Raw genomic sequence first — 19,486 nt, 5'->3', positions numbered from 1 at the left:
CTTTTGGAGTCTAGTTTGAATGCACAAGAACTTTACTGATAGTAAACGCCTGCAAGCATTTAGAAGTCAATGTTAAACGTGTTTATTCTGCCAACCTTCAGTGCACATAGTTCTCTAACAAAGATGCTGATTTTTCTGTGTGATGTGATCTGTTCAGCAGTGCTCTCTGTAGGGATGCAGCCACAGAATGTGCTGGGTGCTAGTAGGAATGGGGGGGTAAATATTATTCTCTTCAGCCCCGCATTCTTTGCAGACACTATGGGTAGGCCAGCGTATTTGTATATATATGCTTACATGCACATGTATGTAAATCCTGTCCCCTTTCTCACCTTTGACTGTATCTGAAGGTTACAAAGTAACAAAAAACTCAGTTTCATAGATGAGATGACCCTGAGTTTCTACAATAAATGTAAAATTACCTCAGAACAGATAATTTCTATCTGGAGCTAGTTTTTTTTTTTTCCTACCAAATAAGTGAATTGTAAAGACTTTTCCTGAGTGATTTTTAACACTACTTGCTACAGCTCAAAACCTCTTTTTAATCCCTTTATTACATGAAGAGCTTCCTTTTAACTGTGTGGTGTGTTCAAAGGGGAAACAGAGCAGTGGACTGGGGGAAGCTACACTGAAGGACTTCAGTAGTTGCAAAAGCAAAACCGTAGCTGTACTGGTATTCCTGTGGATCTTCAGTTGCCTTTGCCATGCTCTGTGTGTATAGAATCCTCTGAACAGAGGATTCTCTGGCTGGAGAAGAGCATATTTAGAAAAATACCCATTTTCAGAATTTCTGGCCCTTCTGAATGCTTGTGAGTGGGCACCTTCAGAGCATGTAAGATACATTCAATACCAGAGAAAAACCTTAGAGATTTCTCCCAAAATTATACTCCCAGCAAACATAAATGAAACCACCTGTCTTTTATGCTACTGACATGCTCTGAGGCCAGAATCCAATGACCGCATGGAAACACTAGATGCATTTTTTTTTTGGATGTGTACCAGTGTCTACTGTTTTTTTCAGACCCATCTTCCCAATGCCTTAAACTTCATCCCCTCTAGTGGAATTGAGAATGGTTCTGTCTTGGAGGATCCAGGTGTTTCAAAGAGCCTTTTTAGTGAATGTAACTCTGGCTTGGTCAGCTGAGAATGAAGCCTTGGTCAGTCTTTAACTATGGTACCTTTTTTGCATTCCCCTTGTGCTACAAAATACAAGCACAAGGTGGCAGTTCAAGTTCAGTGCACTTAGCTGGAGCAACTAGTGTTTTTGTTTTGGTTTTTTTTTCCTGAAGAGTTAATCTGCAAGTTTCATGAATCATTCCATACTTGAAAAATTGATTGGAACTTTGACTGTCTTTCCAAGCTACTGTATTTGTGCTATCGCCTGTGTAAGGCTATCTGAAATGCAGACAAGTTGGATTGCGTGCATTAGCTCTGTTCTTAAATGTTGATTACTAGGTCACTGGAACAGGGGGACCTTTTGGAACCAGTAACATTCAGGAGCATCTGTTGCCTTTTGATCTGTCAATTTTCAAATCACTTCATCAAATTGAGGTATGACTGAGATAGTGCTCATCATTTTATAGAGGCTCTACGAATGCCGGGTCTGCTGCATATCTCTAAGAATTGGTAATTGTATGCCTTCGTTTGGTGCTAGAATTGAAGAGTGCAATGTTCAGAAGGACTGTTCCATTTTTTCACAAGTCTTGGAAATAAGGATGCCAAATTTAAATGTTCAGGATAGCTTGAACTGTGTGTCTTCAAAAAAAGTTATTTCCAGTGTATATACAAAAGCTAAACCAGGGTGGCTTTCCATTGCCTTGAAGATCTAACAAATGCGTTAGAATAGGATTTTTTGTCACAAAATACTTTTCATTTGGAAAGCACCAAATGTTTGTGAAAATGTCCTGATGTTAAATTTGCTTGTTGAAAGTACGCTTTTGAGTGTAAGTGCTTCTTGCTTGATAACTTGTGCAATTTTCATTGATCTGCTTTGTGCAAATGGTAGTTTCTAGTAGTTCAATAAGTATTTTACGAAATATTTTCCTGACCACTTCATATCTTTCCAGAGAGAATATCCAATTATGTCATGCAGTCTGTACCGTGGGTGCAGTGCCTTTTCTAGTACATGAACATTATTGTATCATTGATACAAGAGACTGAGTTGGTTAAGAATTGAAGTGGGTTCCTGAAGTCAGTGATGTATTGACATTTTAACGTGGGAAAGAAAATACAGCAGGCTGAAATGCAGGAGAGACTAACATACTGCAGAGAGGATATTGCAGGATAGCATCATTTTACCCCTTTTCTGTGAGCATGGATAGTTTAAAGTGTAGCTTTGCTTAATGTAGGGAGAAAAAGAGTTTTGGTCTCGAAGGCTTTTGTAATTGTATGTTCGTGAAAAGTTTTGGGTTGACTGGCACCAGACTGACATTTTCATCTAGTAGTAAATACTGTCCAAAAATTAACAGTGGTAATCTGGAAAGGATTTTTTCGAGTGGCAGGAGCTCTGTTTAGTGTGGCTTTCCTGACGCACCAGCAGATGTGCCAGTTGTCATGGTTGCATGATGTGTGACTGTACAGAGAAGGACCTGGCTGCTGGACAGAGGCTGTAGCAGACCTTTGGCATTGTTCCTAACTGAGCTACAGAAAAAAGACTTTGTAGTCTTAGTCTCAATCTTAGTATTGCTCACTAGCAAATTAAATGCTTAGATTAGTATTCTCCCTTCCTAGGAATGCATTTTTCTTACTTAAAATAAATAACATATGATACCTAAATAAATGTGTCTGCAGGGAGAGCCATAACTTGAGATAGCTCTCTCTTTGGTAACAGTAAAATACTGTGTCCTATTAAACTGCATGGGCAGTTTCACCTTGAAGAATACATAGGACAGGTAGAAAGTCAATGGAGAAGAAGCTTTGTTCAAATAAATGTTTGAATTTCACTTTTCTATAGTCATGTCTCTAATTTCTTGCTTTAGCTTTACCAAATATCAGTACTTCTGACCTGATAATCTCAGATTAAGGGATTGCTGTAACTACTTATCAAATTGAAGAGAATCTGCTATTGAAGCTTTTAGCTGCCTGTTCCATGTCTCAAATTTATCTGTTCTAGTATTTCTGACTTTGTAACTATTTGTTGTTAAATAGATCAGTCATTGTGGGGGAAAGCTTATCAAAGGGCTGACTTCATCAAAACATGCTCTGGCCACAATGAGCGTTCGATTTTCAGCAACATCAATGAAGGTAAGAGTGAGTTCCTACTTATAGTGAGGCTTCAAAGCACGTGCAAAAATAATGTGCCCATTGTGGAAATATACATTTGGAGTCCATGTACTTTTCTGTACTGCTCTTGCAGGTTCTGCTTTTAAAACAATGGAACTGAAAGGTTTTGTTAACCTTTCAGAGCCTCAACTTTAAGTGGAGGAAGTGTTTACACATGTCCTTTCACAGGAATATTTCTGATGCTTTTATTGGAATGTATATTTCTGGTATCCAGAACTGAATGCATATGTCTTATTCTTTTCTCTGAGCTTTGATTTGGCAGGGGATATCTGGTAGCATAATTTTCATAGTCCCTCTGTTGTTCCTTCACATTCCCCAGTTTGGATCAAGCGCTAGTGTTAGAACTCCCTCCCCGTAGATCTAAAATAATTCTAACCCAGTCAGCTCATATTTTAAGACCTACAACTTTAATCTAAGTGAATATAAAGCTTATAAATCTTCTGTACTTTACATAAGGTTGTTTGGATTGTTTTCAGAACTATTAGCTTTAACTGAAGATGTAAGCATAATATTTTAGTGTACTTGTCTTAAATAGGAAATCCTGGTGCCTGAGGCCTCTGAGTTTGATCAGTGGGAGCCAGAGGGTGCAACTTCAAGTTGTCCAGTGACAGCAGTTATCCCAACTTGGAGAACTTTAACAACTTTGGATATGAGTCACAATAGCATCTCTCAAATTGATGATTCAGTGGTAAGAAATATTTTTTCATTTGTGGGGAAAAAAGTATGAATGATCTTCAGTAGCACATTACACAGCAGGGATTTTGCTTTTGCTTTATATATCTTTTTTTCTGAAAGGTTTTCAGTTGCACTTTTTAATGCTGATTAGCTACTCAAATTAATGCTTAGGAGATTTTTTTCTTTTACTACTTAGATGTTTTCTTTGCTAAAGGAGAAGTTTGTCATTCTGTGCTCTTTAAGCAACACTTCCATAAATACTTTTTGAAACATACTTTTTTACTGTTTGCATTTGCCTTAGGCCGCTTACAAATGCTTGTTTTAAAAAAAAGAGCAAATGCCTTTTGGGCTCAACTGCAGAGTGTTATCAAGGCTGAAGCTTCCTGTGTATTTAAAAACCTGTGGCTTGCTGGCAGTATTCTTGACAACAAAACAATATGAAGAGTGTGGAAGCAAAATTTGGAGTATTTTGCCTGTACCTTAGAATTGCATTTTGTAAATCAGTTATTTAGAAAATGATTAGCATTTATCACAAGAAATTATGTCAAATGTGAACATAATTTTTTACTTCAGCTATTCTTGCAAGGCAGGAGCACATGGACTTGGAGCACAATTTTTTTTCAGGGCTTTTGTGACATAAACTTAGGGTTCTTCAAATCTGAGTCTAGCCCTTAACTACAAGGCAAATCATTGGTGAGTTTACAGCCAAAATAAAATGGATGCAAATACATTGACATCAAAATTCAGCATGAAATTCAAGGTTTGAGTCCTCCTAAAATAAGACTTTCTGAGTTAGAGTACATTTTCAAGAGGTTTGTGCGACCTTGTAATGCTTGTCTAGTATAATCAAAACATGGAAACAAATAACTTATTCTGGTTTTTTGTACTATTGTCTTTATCCAGGTTTCTGTGTAAAATAGATACGCTTCTTTAAGATGGAAACACCCATTAATGTGTTTGATCTATAGTTAATGGGGCTAAACTGGGAGCAACTTGATTTGTCTTCAGTGAGAAACCAGATTTCATATTAAAACTTAACCGTGCTCTGCAGAGTAATGTGGTTTCCTTAAGAGCAAGATTCAGCTCCTTTGTTGCACTAGCCCATATAGAATGCTTTTTTTAATACTGAAAGCTGAGAAGAGAGAGACTATTCATTGGATGATACCTTTCCTTTGCTTGTTGGTCAGCTGATAGTGAAGGAAGTATGGCCAGATTTATAGGCTAAAATGCATTTAACACATGCATTTTTTTCCTCCTCTGTTAGAAATTAATTCCAAAGATTGAATTCCTGGATTTGAGTCACAATGGGGTGTCACTGGTAGAAAATTTACAGGTAAGTGATGCTTTTGAAGTGAATCTTTTTCCAAACTGCCCAGGACCTTAGAACACAGATTTCCCTGTTTCAGAATTGTCACTCATCTTCCTTGTGGAGAATAGTTTAAGCCCAAATATCTTACACTTTATAACATCAAGTACTCTTTTAACGGTGCATTTCTTACTTGCTCTGTTTATTTTAATTTCTTTGACAATATTGACATGCAACATTTAGTTCTTAACTAAATTCACTCACAGCAAGGTGTATCTGTCTGTTGGTAAAAATGCCGTTGAGGAGGTTCCCTTTTTACAAGCTTGGATCTGTGTAATAAAGAATTTTGTCATGTTTTTATGTTAGACAGTATCCAGTATGAAAACACTGCACAAAAAATGAGCAAGCCATAATACAATATCATTGACATTGTTTAATGAATTGATGTATGATGTGAATTTTCTGTGCTTTTGTAGCATCTTTATAACCTTGTTCACCTGGACTTATCCTACAACAAGCTGACATCACTAGAAGGTGTTCACACAAAACTGGGAAACATCAAAACTCTGAATTTAGCAGGAAATCAGCTGGAAAGACTGTGTGGTCTTAACAAACTGTACTCATTAGTCAACTTGGATCTGAGCAACAACAAAATAGAACAGGTAACTTGATCTTTGGTGTCAAATTGAATTGTACTTTTTAGATCACAAGCAATTTCTTTTAGTGGGTGAAACTGCAAATAAAAGTGGCTGTAGTGATTCTTCCTGGTTATCATGTATATGTAATTTATGCAAGAAATGCTCAGTCTGTATGCTTATTTGCATTTAGCCAATTAGTATTCATCCTTTTATTAAAAAACTTTCAGATTGATGAAGTGAAAAATATAGGAAACCTCCCGTGCTTAGAAAAGGTGATCTTATCCAGCAATCCGTTGAGCATCATCCCTGATTACCGGACCAAAGTACTTGCTCAGTTTGGGGACAGAGCCTCAGAGGTAAGCCACGCTGCACTTCTTTCTTTGAAGCTGCCATTTGAAAAAATCTTTTTTTTTTTTAAGTTAAGTCTGGTGAGGAAATTTGTGTGAATGTTCAAAAAAAATCCGGTGAGTTTTTAGTATGCATTGGAGAAGTTCTTCAGAGAATGAAACCATATTAACATTATTCAAGTGTGTTCCTGGATCTAAATTAAAGTTTAGGCTATCTTCATTGGGTAACAGTACGGTAATATTGAAACAGAGTTGTGCTAGAAGAGTGTTATGTTTGCCAAGCATTTTTGAGTTTGCATTAAATTCATATCATGTTAGAGCAAAGGTCTGGTGTGGTAGTTGTTTTTGTGTGATGGTTACAAAGATGCATGTAGTTTGCATTAAGCTAAGCTAATTTTTTATTATTACATTAACAAAAAATTGCAGAGCTGCCTTGTTTTCAACATTTTTAGATGTTTTAACATTTTATTTAGGTCTGTTTGGATAACATTGTTACCACAGAAAAGGAACTAGACACTGTGGAAGTGCTAAAAGCTATTCAAAAAGCGAAGGAGGTGAAATACAAACTGAGCAACTCTGATAAAAAGGTGAGTTTTAGACGAGTAGAATGTGCTATGTGCAAAAGGAACTTATAAAAAGACTTCTACAAATTAAATCTAAGCGAAATTCATTAGACTTTCCTTAGCATTTAAGTTTTTATGGTTTCTTTGTGCTTTAATGTGGTACGAACTTGTAATGTTGCCTTTTTTTTCTGTTCAGTTTTCAATGTAAGTTCAGTAATTATATGACCTTCCTTTTTGTACTGGCTTGGGAGAGAGGAAGTGGGAGGAAAAGATAGTGACTTAATGGTATACACAATGAATGTGGTTGACCTTAACAGCCATATTTTACGTCTTACACAATTATTGCAGAGGTGTGATTTTATTGCTTGTGTCGCAGAGTACTGAAATGACTTTCCCAAGCTTTTTTGTGGGTATTTAGCAGTGGGAAAGAGTCAGAAATCTGCATCTGCCTTGCCTCCTGTCATTTGTGTGTGTGTGTTGTGTAGTTCGTTAGTCTTGTTTCGGTAATAAAATTATTGCCAGAACCTGTTCTGTTCCTACAGTGTAGAAATCTTGTTTTCATTCTCTTGTTTGTGAAACTCACTGCTAGTTTTGTCAATACAGTGATTAGTCAGTGATCAGAATGAGTTCTCTAAATGAATTCTTAGTGGAATTCCACTTAGTGTGAAAACAGAAACTTCAGAATGTGGCCTGCCCACCCCCCACTTACCCCCCACCCCACCCTTCCAAAAAAAAAGAAAAAGCTGGCACTTTCTTTTTGCTAAAATAGAGAAAGCTTGTGTTCACTTAGTTTAGTTTAGGATCTAATGTGTCCTGTGTATTTAGGTTTTTCTTTAATCACTGCATACTTTCTTTATTAGATCAGTGAGGACTCCAGGCTCACTGCTGCCAGCTCCAAGTCAAACTGTTCTTCTCTTACTGTTCGTCCTTCCTCTCCCTCTCTGCCTCGTCCTGTCAGCTCCAGCCAAGGTAATCATGTATGTATCGTGCTGCTGGGCTGAGCCTCTTGGTTCTGCTTTTCTAAGCTGCATTGATATACATGAATATTATGTGCATGGATATAGGGCTTACCAAGACAAAACAATGACCTGTTAGTACTGTCTTAGAAAGTGGAAGTTGTATGTGAATTGGCAAAACTGACCTGTTGTGCACCGTAGTATTAATTAACTGTAGTGGAAGTTTGGGTACAGGACTTTTTACTGCACCATCCTGCAGAAATCACCAGCAGAGGACTATGTATCTTTTCCTAGTTTAGATACATGCCTTAATGGAAAGCCATGGCATGTATAGACATGTTTTAAAACTGCTTCTCTACCTGCAAAATGTGAGCTCAAGCAGCATCTTTTCCATTATAGCTTTTTTACAAGATGCATTTCTGTCAAACCAGAAGGAAGACAGAAAAAGGAGATGAGTAAGACAATTGTGGGATTAGTGTTCTGTCTGAGCCTGTGATATCAGCACATCTGTTGTGCTCTACAGCATCTGCTAACATTACCTGAAAATTATTTTTACTGTTTGTTTCAAATAAGTGTCTGTTGCATTAGGAGCTTAGAAGAATGGCTTATCTTTCATATTTTGCAGGAGCCTGTAAGACTGACTTACGTGAGGTAGGATTTGAATAGTGGGAGACTAGTTAGTAACCTTTTAAAAGAGCAGGGATTACATTCTTAGCAATTCAGGTGAAACAGCTTAATCTTCCCAGTAAATCAGTGGATGGAGGAGAGAAACATGCCTGAAAAGCTTTATCTTTGAGAAAAGTCTACTGCTGTGATTTCTGCAAAATCAGTAGGGGTTTCTTAGTTCACTCTGTAAAAATGAAATTGTTCTGACAGCATCTGATTAAAGGACAGACAACTTTGTCACAGATTTAGTTGCTATTTATGGACTTCATTTGCCTTTGTAGCCCTTCTAGATCACTTTTCATTTGAGGTAGAATGCCAGCTTTTCCAAAATGAAGTCAATGCTTGCTTTAAGTATTAAGTGTTTAAGTTGCAGGATTGAGGCAGTTTGTCAATATAACTTGCAGTTTTTTACAGGACTAACTGCAAAAATGCATGCTAGCAATTGCTGTGACTGCTGAAGTTATTTGTCAATAGTCTTTTTCTATTACAGCAAATGTTCAGGAACAAAAGTCTTGGGAGGAAAAAAATCTAGATCCTTCTTTCTGAAGTAATTGGGAGTTTTATAGAAAGACTGCTGTAAGATTCAAGGTTTTACTGTAGTCCTTTTCTGTAAAGTTCCTGTAGTAGAATCTTGGGGAAGGCTTTTATAAAGAGTGGGAAAATGAGGACTAGGGCAGGCTGTTTCTCAGCTTTAATAATAGAAATTGATTATTTGCTACATATTTAGCTATCAAGGGTTGTTCTTAAAATACTAATTTTGATAAATCTATTTTTTAAAAATGGAAATATGCTAGGCAATTAGTTTCACTGTTAGACCTTAAATCATGAATAATGGAATTAAGTTCCTGATATGTTATTTCTATGAATTGTTTTCTCTGCAGTTTTTCTAGACACCATCTGTTTCCGTAACATATTAGTCAAATTAAATGTCACTGGCAAGTGGCTTATGGAAAAAGATTAAATATTTGTATAGGAAACAGAAAACCAAAAATAATGCTGTCGTGTACTGTTTTTCCTGTCAATTTGAGTTTCCTTCTTGCTAACACAGTATTTTGTTCAAGTAATAAATACCTCTTATTTCCTCTGACTATGAGATGGTTTGGTGTGATCTACTAAACTTCACTATCAGTCCAGAAAGATACATGCAGGAGTTCTTACACTCAAGCCAGAAGCATATCCACACTAATTCTGTGGTTTATTTCTACATTTGTATACTTAAGCTGGCTGTCCAGCGTGGTGTTAATACTGAGCATTGATCTGCTCTGTGTCAGTCCAATGCTGTGAATGTCAAACATGCAAAAAGTCAAATGTTTGAGAATATTAGCTTATATGCATCCATGGTAAGTTTTTACTGATAATTCAGCTTTGAACCTTTCAAAAAGGTTCCGGATCAGGTGAGATAATTGTCTTGAGTGGCATTTGAGGGGCCAGACCTTCTGAGTCTGGTTGAAGGTTTTACACAGATACTATATTCATTCACTTGAAGCCTGCATAAACTTGAGAGAATGTAACAAAGTTTAAAAGAGTGCTCTGCTGTGCTTTTGCCAGCCTGGCAATGATTTGGTAAAAGTAAGGGTTGGTATTAACAAAACTGACTAGTTCTGTTAAAACTAAATCGTGTTATGAATACTTACACCAGATGTTGAGATGTAAATTGATTGTTAGCTTGCAAAACAAGCGTTTGGTGTTCAAAAAAGTTTGGTTTTACTTCAATGAATTTAAGAGCTGTTTATATTTGTTCTAGAAATAATTAGTGAAGAAACAGTCCTAGCCAGCGGTTTTTGGCAATCCAGTGATTCGACTCCTACAGACCATACAGTTCCCCAGAGATCCTTTGAAACACCAGACTCCAGATGTAAAAATCAGGTAATTGTCATCATTCTGTTTATTTTATGGTATTTTAAAATGTATTTGCAAGCTTGTTTCTAACATTAAACTTCTCTTATCATAGTAATCCATAGCAAAGTATTTTTTGATTCTCAAAGCTATTACAATGGAAAAAGAGGTAGCCCCAAGTTTGAGTGAAGGGATTGGTCCACCTTGTAAATTAAATGCATGATCAAAGAGAATTGTTGTCATGACAGAGATGTTTACCCTGTGTTAGTATCACATCATTTAATATCAATTTAAATACTTGTAAGTAGAATGGAAGAGCCTTCTCCCTGTCGGTAAGTAATGGTTTTAATTTGTCTTCTTCAAACTCTTGCTGTTTGATAACTTCTGTATTGGGATTTCATTTATTGTCTTGGAAATACTCTTCATATGCATGGCTTCAAGGAATGAGACAGCAAGACTTTGGGGAATCTCTTCCTTTGCTACTAGTGTAGTTGATCTTTGTCAAGTTCCTTTATCTTTTTGCCTCACTTTGCACTACTTCAGTAGAAATTTGTAGTGTGCTGAAAGGTTGGATCTGTTCTGAAGTCAGCAGCAGAGTTTGTTTTCCTGCCCTAATTGAATGCCCAGCCTAAAGTGAATAGATGGTGTTGCAGGATCCTCAAGGGCTAGCTGTTCAGCTGCCCATGAGTGCGACAGTCACGGCTTTGCAGTGAGCTGGCTAGCTTTAAAAAGCAGAAGCCAGTATTGACTTTGCTTTGCATGTATGCTGAAGTCTGACAGCAACTGTAGGTAGCTGATAGCTTCCTGATGTTTTCTTCTTCTCAGACACCTGCCTCTCTATTGAATTCATGCAAAGAGTATGGAAGTGGTCATCATATGTGGTAAGCTAGATGTATGAGTTCTGGTTTAAATCCTCTTTAACCTTCGGGTAATAACAGTGGATGCTGCATTTTTTAACCTGGCCTTTAAGTCAAAACAGTTTCTTTAATTGTGTGCTGCCTCTGGTTTTTTTTTGAACCAAAATCAATTTAATAGTGTAAAGTCTTTTTAACCTTTGAATACTGGAATGCAGTTGGTAATTTTAAAACCAGCAATAACTGTATAGTAAAGTAAAGCTTCAACTGGTAAGGATATGCTTATTGGGGATGGGAAATGGAAGATGAGTTAAACATTTTAGTTTTTACTTTGTATAGAATTACATGCTACCAACCTTCAAAATCAATGGCTGTGTGCAGTATTGAAGACGTTTTACCAAATGACACTGACTTAACTGTAGTAATAAGCAGCACCATGAATTGTAGGTAGCTATGAGTGTTTTCAAGCTCAAACTTGTACTTACTGTGCCTTATCTCTTTTGAAGTTTGAATCATTCGGAGGAAGAACACTACATGGTGCCCGACCCTTGTAACACCGTCATCTTGCCTTTTAATTGTGTGTCATATACTGCCACAAATCAGGATTTTATCCAGCACCTTTCTGCCTTGATAGTGCAGACTGTGCAGAGATCACTCCCCTCCTTTACAGAGAGTAAAGGAAGCCCTCCGGGTGATTCCAGAACCGCAGACAAAGAAGATGGATATTTTGAAATGGGACTTCATGAAGGAGATCAGACTTTTGAGTTCAGCACTACTTCAGACACTCAGTCAACTGGCAACATAGCAGTGGAGAGTGTTGACATAGTCAAAATTCTCTGGAGTTTTTCTATTCACATTCATAAAGGACTCAGGCAGTTTGCTTCCTGTTTGGTTTTGACCGAAGATTTGCTAGCTGTGTTTGAGATTCCTCATCAGGAATTAAGAGGAAATTGCCAGCACATCACTTCTGCCTTGAAATTAACACTATGTTTTCCATATACTGATCTAACAGAATTTTACTTTCTCCTGCCAGAAATCTGTTTAAGACTGAGGCTGAAAAACAGTGACAACTACTTGTTTGTTGTTTCAGACTCCCAGAATCTTCAAGATTTTTATTCCTGTTTAAATGCATGTTGCTCTCAACACTACACATCAGTGCTACCAAGCTCCACATTGTACTGTGGAAAAGCAAACCTCCAAGAGTTTCTCTGTCAGCTTATGGAATTGAATTGCATTTCAGCAGAAGATGTTGAAATAAAAGGTTGTTTCCCAACATATCTTGTTTATGGGAATAAAACCAATGTTCAGAAGACCTTTCGTCAACCAGAGTCAGTTGGCAACAACAAAGAATGGTCAAAAAATGTTTTGTGTTCTGCACTTTATTCTTCAGTGTATAGATCTTCTGACCAGGGTCCCTGTGTGGTCCATCCGTGTTGGATATTTCTAACACCGCAGCATTTGTACATAGTAAAGGTGGATTTTGGTTTACTGCCAGGTAAATGTGTAGGCACAGGGGAGTTGGGAAGTGTATTTAAGCTGAACAGGATTCCGTTAGCATCACTTGTGTTGCATCCGACTCATGGTTCCATCCAGCAGAAGGGGTCATTTTTGGATGGACATGTGCTGGAGTTGCTCGTTGGATACAGAGTTGTTACAGCAGTGTTTGTTCTACCTCATGAGAAATTTCACTTCCTAAGAATCTACAGTCTTTTAAGGACACTCCTGCAGGATGTTAAGACTATTATTATTTTCAAAGCTTCAAGCAAATCAGATGCTGTTAGAAACCACATTGTGGAGGCAGACAGCCATGGTCAGTCAGCAAGGTAACAGTTCCCATGAGAGGTCTGTGGCACTATGCTGATGTTAATGTGGCCTAGCCAGTGTGTTTGCCGTTGTCATTGTAATTGGTTTTGGCCTGTACTGTTGAATTACTTTTTCATTCTGCTAGTCTGTAGTACGTAAGAATGGTTATCCTGGACTGTACCTGTCTACCTCTTTTTTCTGTTTTGTTTTACTGTTGCAATATAAAATGTATTTTCTTATGGAAGGAGACTTCATATTTCATGTGCCCTACAGGCTGAGGTCATAGCAAATTGACAGCTATGCTCAAGAGAAATAATTTAAAGTAAACTATTAAGAATAGAAGTTGCCTGTTCCTGATTTCTGAATGAAATATAAATTCTTGTAGGGGAAGAGCTGTGTATTTTCTTAAGTTTTGATTATGTGTTTTCTGGATCTCTTCTAGCTTTTGCAAGCCTCATCTGATGCTGTCATCTTTATATCCATCTGAATTTCTTATGCAGAAGCTAACAGAAGATAACCAGATTCCTGTTCACCTTCATGTTTCTGTGTCTCTGCAGTATGTGGCTGGGCTGAAAGGAAATGACCTAGTTGAGTTTTTCCATGGCAACATAGCAGAGGTATTGTGCCTAGACCAGGTGTATAGAAAGATGCCTTGTGGCCTTTCAGTACTAAACAGTATTTTAAAAACTTTCCTGATCAAACTTAAAAACAAGATTTACACTCTGCAAAACCTGGTAGTGTTTTGGTCAAAAATTGTTTGTGTTACTCCATTTTGGGTTCCCCACTACAGCAATTGGGATCCTGCCAGGCATATTTTGCCTTCAGGATCCTTGATGCAGAGCAGGAGTGTACATTAGCGTGTGTCTTGAATATATGATTATTCCTTGCATATTCCTCCTTTTTCTTTAAAGTGACAAAAGGAAAGAAAATCACTGGAGTGGAATTATTTTGTGATGGTATCTGGCTGAATCAAAAAAAGTGTCCTGACTCCTTTGTGTAATATAGGTGCACAAATATAACACAGTGTGCATGGCTGTACATACTGCAGAAACATGAGCAGATAAACCTACTTTGTGAAAAACAGATTTATATTCTGTAGGGAACATAAAATTTAAAAGTACAAATCTTACCTTAAATTCATGATGTGACTTTTTGGGAGAAATCATTGTGGCCTGGGTACAAATGTCAATTGAAAAGCTCAATAAGAAAGACTGGTTTTTTTTATTCCCTTATCACACTTCGAAGTCTCTTAAGCACAAATTATAAGTTGCGCTTCTCTTTTTACACTAAGAGAAGGTGGTAAAGAAAGCAGGTGACTCATTTGAGGATTCATAATAAGCTCATCAAGCTGGGAAGATGCCTAGTTGGACAGCAGCTGTAGTGGCAAGCTGTGCTTCTGTCCTCTCTTAAGGATCTTTGAATCCAACTGCTCATTAGCATCTGAAGGCTCAATAGACTTGTTGAGGCTAAGGAGGTGCACTGCAGTGTCTGTTCTAGAAGGACTTTCTTGTGCACTAGATGTTCTTATTTTTTCTTGTTTTGGTCAGAAAAAAAAAAGGAATAATTAGACTACAACAGAAAAATAATTTTCTTATATAAACACAAGATGGTTTCAGTAGAGCACTGTTCTGTTCAACTCAAAGCTGCTAAATGCAGCAGCTTTGAGGTGAACTTTTGCTCTTTGACTATAGCATGTTCAGATGCTTCAGATTTTGAAATTGTTTTTCTAGTAGTCCAAAGTTGCTGCTATGATGGTGAAACTATCTGAAATATCAAAGTGTGCAAGTGATCTATGAAATACAATTTACATATTAGGTGGAAAATGAAGAGTTGAGACATCTCATGTGGTCTTCAGTTCTATTTTACAAGACTCCCAATGTGGAAGTGATGGCTTGTGTGCTTCTCTCAACAAAAGCTATTTACTTTCTGTTGGATGATTCTTTCATTCATGCTGATGAGCACCAGTCAGGTAAAATAGTTATTTCAGTCCTTTAATAAGGTTACCAACTTAATCCCTGTCTCTGTGTTTGTCTTCAGTTTAAGTACCAGTTTTGGTTGATACTCTTACTTGGACCTCCTGGTTGAGGGAAGAGACTGGCGTAATCTACTGTATGCCAAGTACTCATGTGATGCTTTTATGTTCAAAAATCAAGGTCTTGAGTCATGACTGCTTCTCAAACAGACCTTTCCATGTGCTGGTTTTCTCATGCTTTTCTCAGATGTCATTTCATAGTCCCTAGCATCACTATTAGCCGCTACTCCCACCTTCTTCCTAATTTCTTCCTTCAAGTGTGATATAGCTATAAGATTTGAATATAAAATTTGAATATAAAAATTATGCATATGGAAAGAACAATAATAATTATTCTCTTTTGACTTTTTTATTGTATATCATTTTTCAACAGATTTTTGGAAAAAAGAAAACTTAGATTATGACAATAGCTCTTTCCACCTCTCTTGCTGCTTTGTGCTAAAACTTAATGACCTGCAGTCAGTAAACGTTGGCCTGTTTGACCAATACTTCAGGATTACTGGTGAGTACATCTTGTGCTTTAAGTTTTTCTAGTTCTGTTTTGTCTGTTTAGTCTTGTCTTAGATCGATTCCGGTTTTTATTTGTGATATGCAAAAATATATTTTGTTGCTTCTTTTTCTTAGAAGAAAATAAATTAAGGTAACACTGGTGGTGCTGTACCAGTAGGCTGATAATACTATCTTGCAATATCTTGTAATTGAGGTAACTGGGAAGCTTAATATCGTGAATGCATTGCTCCCACAAGTGCTTTTAAAAATTCTACTGTCTCAATGACACATCAAAAGGGAAAACTAAAGACTGTCTTGTTCTGAGGCTTTCTCTTGCAATAAAGAGTAAGATCAAGGTACTGCCCATGTTGCAAAATGCATAGTTGATAGTTTATTTTTTGGGTGGAAAATGAGATCTTAAAGTTTATGGAAGGTAATGATGTCAACTTAAAATTTGATGGCAATAACATGGGTAAAGTTTCTGGGCTGATGCTTTGCCTCAGAGTCCCCCTATATGTAAGCCATTCCTGTGTTCTGAAACATCTTCTGATTGTGTTGGGACCTCGATGGGGGGAAAGAAAAAAATCTACCTTGTGGAAATGATTTAAAGTGACCTTACATATAACAAGAAAACTGAGGACAGTTTTTTCTGTAAGATAAATTTTAATGATAAGATGATGATGACGAGGTTGGACTTGTACAACAGTAGTCAAACAGTTATATGTAAGCGTACCTCATATTTTAAATCAGAGAAATTATATTCATCATTTTTTGAGGAATTTGTGAGCATCCTGTTGTTCTTCCAAGGATTTGAAAGCTTTCTGAATAATGATGCATGTTTACAGGAGAAATAGTCCTTGCAAGAAATCTTTTTTTGGTGACAGTTCCATGTTGGTTTAAGAAATAATGATAATGCCACATACAGGTGTGTGAATGGTTTATATTCTGTCTTCCTTCAGGACACTCTGCAGACCATATAGTCACCTGCCTGACAAGAGACAGTTACAACACTCACGCCTTCATACAGCAGCTTATGGCAGTTCTGTCATTGCTTGCACGCACACCTTCACCGGAACCAGTAGATAAAGACTTCTACTCTGAATTTGGGAGTAAAAACACAGGCAAGTGATCTTTTCTACATGACATGGGTTATTTAGGCTTCATACTTAGGGCATCATCTAAAGTGTACTGATTAAAAACTCTCTTGAGGGAAATTTATGCATCAATTGTTTACTATTTGATACTTCAGCCAAACTATGAGTTATCTTACATGTGCCTTATCTGAGCAAAATTGTTAAATATAAACAGTCTTGTACCTGTGAAGTTAATGATGGCTTTAGTCCAGCAGAAACAGCACTTCTGATACAGTATTTTGGGGTGTGTACTAGTGTAGCTCCCACTGCAAGTTTCAGCCTAACCTATGAAGTCTTGTTAAGTCAAAGAACAGTGAAGGTAACAAAGTCTGAAGGTTACATTTTTTTTCTTGGTCAAATAAAAGAATTCAGCCATTCTGTGAGAATGTAGTGAAGTGAAAACTAGATTTTTTTTTTAAGGTGTGTTAGGTTCAGGTGAAACTTTTTTGCTTAGAATTCTGAAGCCAGTTGAAAGCAGAAGATAAATGGCATTTTCCTGAAGAATGACTGTTATGAAGTTTTAAGGAGAAGCTGTGTAAGCCCAGAAAGTGGAAATTTTGGAAAGTCATAATCTTTTTATTAGATTAATTGATTTGTATGAAAAAAGCAGGCATGCTTCCTTCAAGTTTTGCTACGTTGTATTTCAGCATTTATGGAGAATAAGGGACTTCAGTGTCACCTCCTGGCACTCCAGAATGTAGTGTGGAGCAGAGGAATGTGCTCATCAATAGGGATATAAAAGCAATGAAAAACATATAAAAACAATGTAAAGTTGTCTTTTTCTTTTTGTTGTTGTTTTAATTTCTGCCTTTTCTCTTTGCTTAAAAGAAGCAGGGATTTTGTTTGTATTCACTGATCTGATAATGCTTTCGGTGAGTTCAGAACTAGAGAATGGGAAGGAGACAGAGAAGGTCAGCTGGGAGGTGGATAATCTCTGATATGAGAATCCAGCTGTATTTCCTTCTACCTCTTCTGCCATCACCTGGAACTAGTTATGTGGTTAGAAATGTGCAGACAAGAGACTCCAGTAGAAATCTACAATCCAAATAAAATTATTCCAGTATTGTATGTAAGTAAAACCATATATGAATAGATACAAAACTTGAATTCTTCCAACTGCAGCTGTCAAAGTTTGTTGCTTAACCTAATGCATTAAGTATTATATAATGCTAAATGGAAGTAAAATAATGTATGCTTCTTGCAGGAAAAATGGAGAATTATGAACTGATTCACTCTAGCAGAGTAAAATTTATTTATCCAAATGAAGAGGAAATTGGGGACCTTGCTTTTCTAGTGGCAGAGAAGATGGATGGTTTGACTAATCTTCAGTCCCTCAACATCCTTCTGTATGTATTGGGATTTCAAGTAAATCACATTGAAGGATCTGCCCAAAACACTAGTTCGCTTCAACCTAAAACACTTATATTGACCAGCACTGATTTGTTCCTCTTTGACGAAGATTATATCAGTTACCCACTACCTGAATTTGCTAAGGAACCACCAAAGAGAGATAAGTATCAGCTTGCAGATGGGAGACGAATCCGAGATTTAGATAGAGTACTTATGGGTTATCAGACATATCCACAGGCCCTTACGTTTGTGTTTGATGATGTTCAGAATCAGGATCTGATGCAGAATTTGACACTGGATCACTTTGGAGAAACTGATGGTGCCCCAAAAGGAAGTGCTAAACAAGAAGGCAGCAGGAGCAGAGAGATCCAGTGGTACATCTTTATCCCAAGTGCAGAAAGCAGGGAGAAATTGATTTCATTGCTTGCAAGACAGTGGGAGATCCTGTGTGGTAGGGAACTGCCTTTGGAGCTCACTGGGTAATTACTGCACAGCTAAGTGATTTCAGTATCTATTGTAAGGTAAAGCACAGTGTTTAAATAGACAGTGCCTGTCAAGTTCTGGTTTTTGATGAAGAGCTGACCTGAACTCCCTTACTCCCTAGTGCAGTGAACATTTAATAGTACATAGAAATATTCTAAAGAGTTAACTGGGGGCTGAACTTCTTGTAAAGTCTATTTTTTATGCAATAGTATATAGTGAAAAAAAAAATCATGAGACATCCTGGGAAACTGTATGGAAAAAAATAAGGAGTCAACACTAGATATGCTGTCGTCTAGGGCTGTAAAGGTTTCCGCTATTTTTCTGTATATATCAGTCTTGCTGTTCTATACAAATTCTAATGTGTAAATAAGGGTAAATGCTTGTGTATGTTCAAGTGCAATGTTCTTTGTACAAGAAGTATTTTGGGTATGCTGCTAATGCTTATTATTTAATGATCTTACAGTTTTACATATCTTTTTCTTTGAGGCCAAATGTAATTATTTGCTGCCAATCATTAACTTAGCAGTAAAATTTGAGCCACAAACAGATGACAAATTTTCCTGTGAAATTAATTTCATGGGCATTCTTTTTCCTTATCCTAGGATAAAGAATTGCCTTTTAAAGATCCACTCAGTATTGTCTTGAAAGTGGAACTACCTAACATGGGCATATGAGCATTTTGCCAGCAAATAATGAATTTGTATCTCTGAACACAAAGTCTTTCTTTTGCCTATTTTGTCAATACAAATAAAGTGTAATTTGACAGTTTTCTTTTGACTTTGTCTTTATTCAAGTTTATCTTGTGTTTGCAGGATACTGTATGGCAGTTCAGCAGCATATATTATGTTCCTAGAGTGTATTTTAAAGTATGAAATATGCAGCAAGATGAAAGAAGAAAACAGTTCTATTCTGCTATAGCAAGTTTGTACTGGTCCAGAAAGAGAGCTGAGTCATGGAATCCAAAGATCTGCAGCTTCTAAACACATTTTAAGGAGGATTTGTTTCAAGTACTTTTGCTTCTCCATTAGATACTGGGGATTTGCTTTCCAAGCTTTTATCTTTAACTTGAATATTAC

General features: G+C 37.0%; 1 protein-coding gene across 3 annotated transcripts in view; it reads left to right on the top strand.

Annotated features, from left to right (window-relative positions):
* NISCH (nischarin) overlaps window positions 1-19,178 on the top strand; it is a 31,244-nt gene extending 12,066 nt beyond the window's left edge. The window contains exons 6-21 of one of the 3 annotated variants that reach the window (XM_086755203.1): window positions 1,453-1,548; window positions 3,145-3,240; window positions 3,815-3,967; window positions 5,219-5,287; window positions 5,737-5,922; window positions 6,126-6,254; window positions 6,719-6,832; window positions 7,669-7,777; window positions 10,175-10,296; window positions 11,092-11,147; window positions 11,627-12,943; window positions 13,366-13,540; window positions 14,739-14,892; window positions 15,329-15,457; window positions 16,404-16,565; window positions 17,782-19,178. In XM_086755203.1, the coding sequence (XP_086611329.1) occupies window positions 1,453-1,548; window positions 3,145-3,240; window positions 3,815-3,967; window positions 5,219-5,287; window positions 5,737-5,922; window positions 6,126-6,254; window positions 6,719-6,832; window positions 7,669-7,777; window positions 10,175-10,296; window positions 11,092-11,147; window positions 11,627-12,943; window positions 13,366-13,540; window positions 14,739-14,892; window positions 15,329-15,457; window positions 16,404-16,565; window positions 17,782-18,410 (3,696 nt within the window). In that variant the 3' untranslated portion in view covers window positions 18,411-19,178. Of the gene's footprint in view, window positions 1-1,452; window positions 1,624-3,144; window positions 3,241-3,814; window positions 3,968-5,218; window positions 5,288-5,736; window positions 5,923-6,125; window positions 6,255-6,718; window positions 6,833-7,668; window positions 7,778-10,174; window positions 10,297-11,091; window positions 11,148-11,626; window positions 12,944-13,365; window positions 13,541-14,738; window positions 14,893-15,328; window positions 15,458-16,403; window positions 16,566-17,781 lie in introns of those variants that run through there. The other 2 variants (XM_086755205.1, XM_086755204.1) reach the window with 2 other exon arrangements.
* The last annotated feature ends 308 nt before the right edge of the window (window positions 19,179-19,486 follow it).

The sequence above is a fragment of the Chlamydotis macqueenii genome, chromosome 10, assembly GCF_036417535.1.
Source record: "Chlamydotis macqueenii isolate bChlMac1 chromosome 10, bChlMac1.mat, whole genome shotgun sequence".
In the NCBI taxonomy this organism is placed as follows: domain Eukaryota; kingdom Metazoa; phylum Chordata; class Aves; order Otidiformes; family Otididae; genus Chlamydotis; species Chlamydotis macqueenii.
The sequence above is the reverse complement of the archived record's forward strand: the minus strand, read 5'-3'. Positions and strand labels throughout refer to the sequence as shown.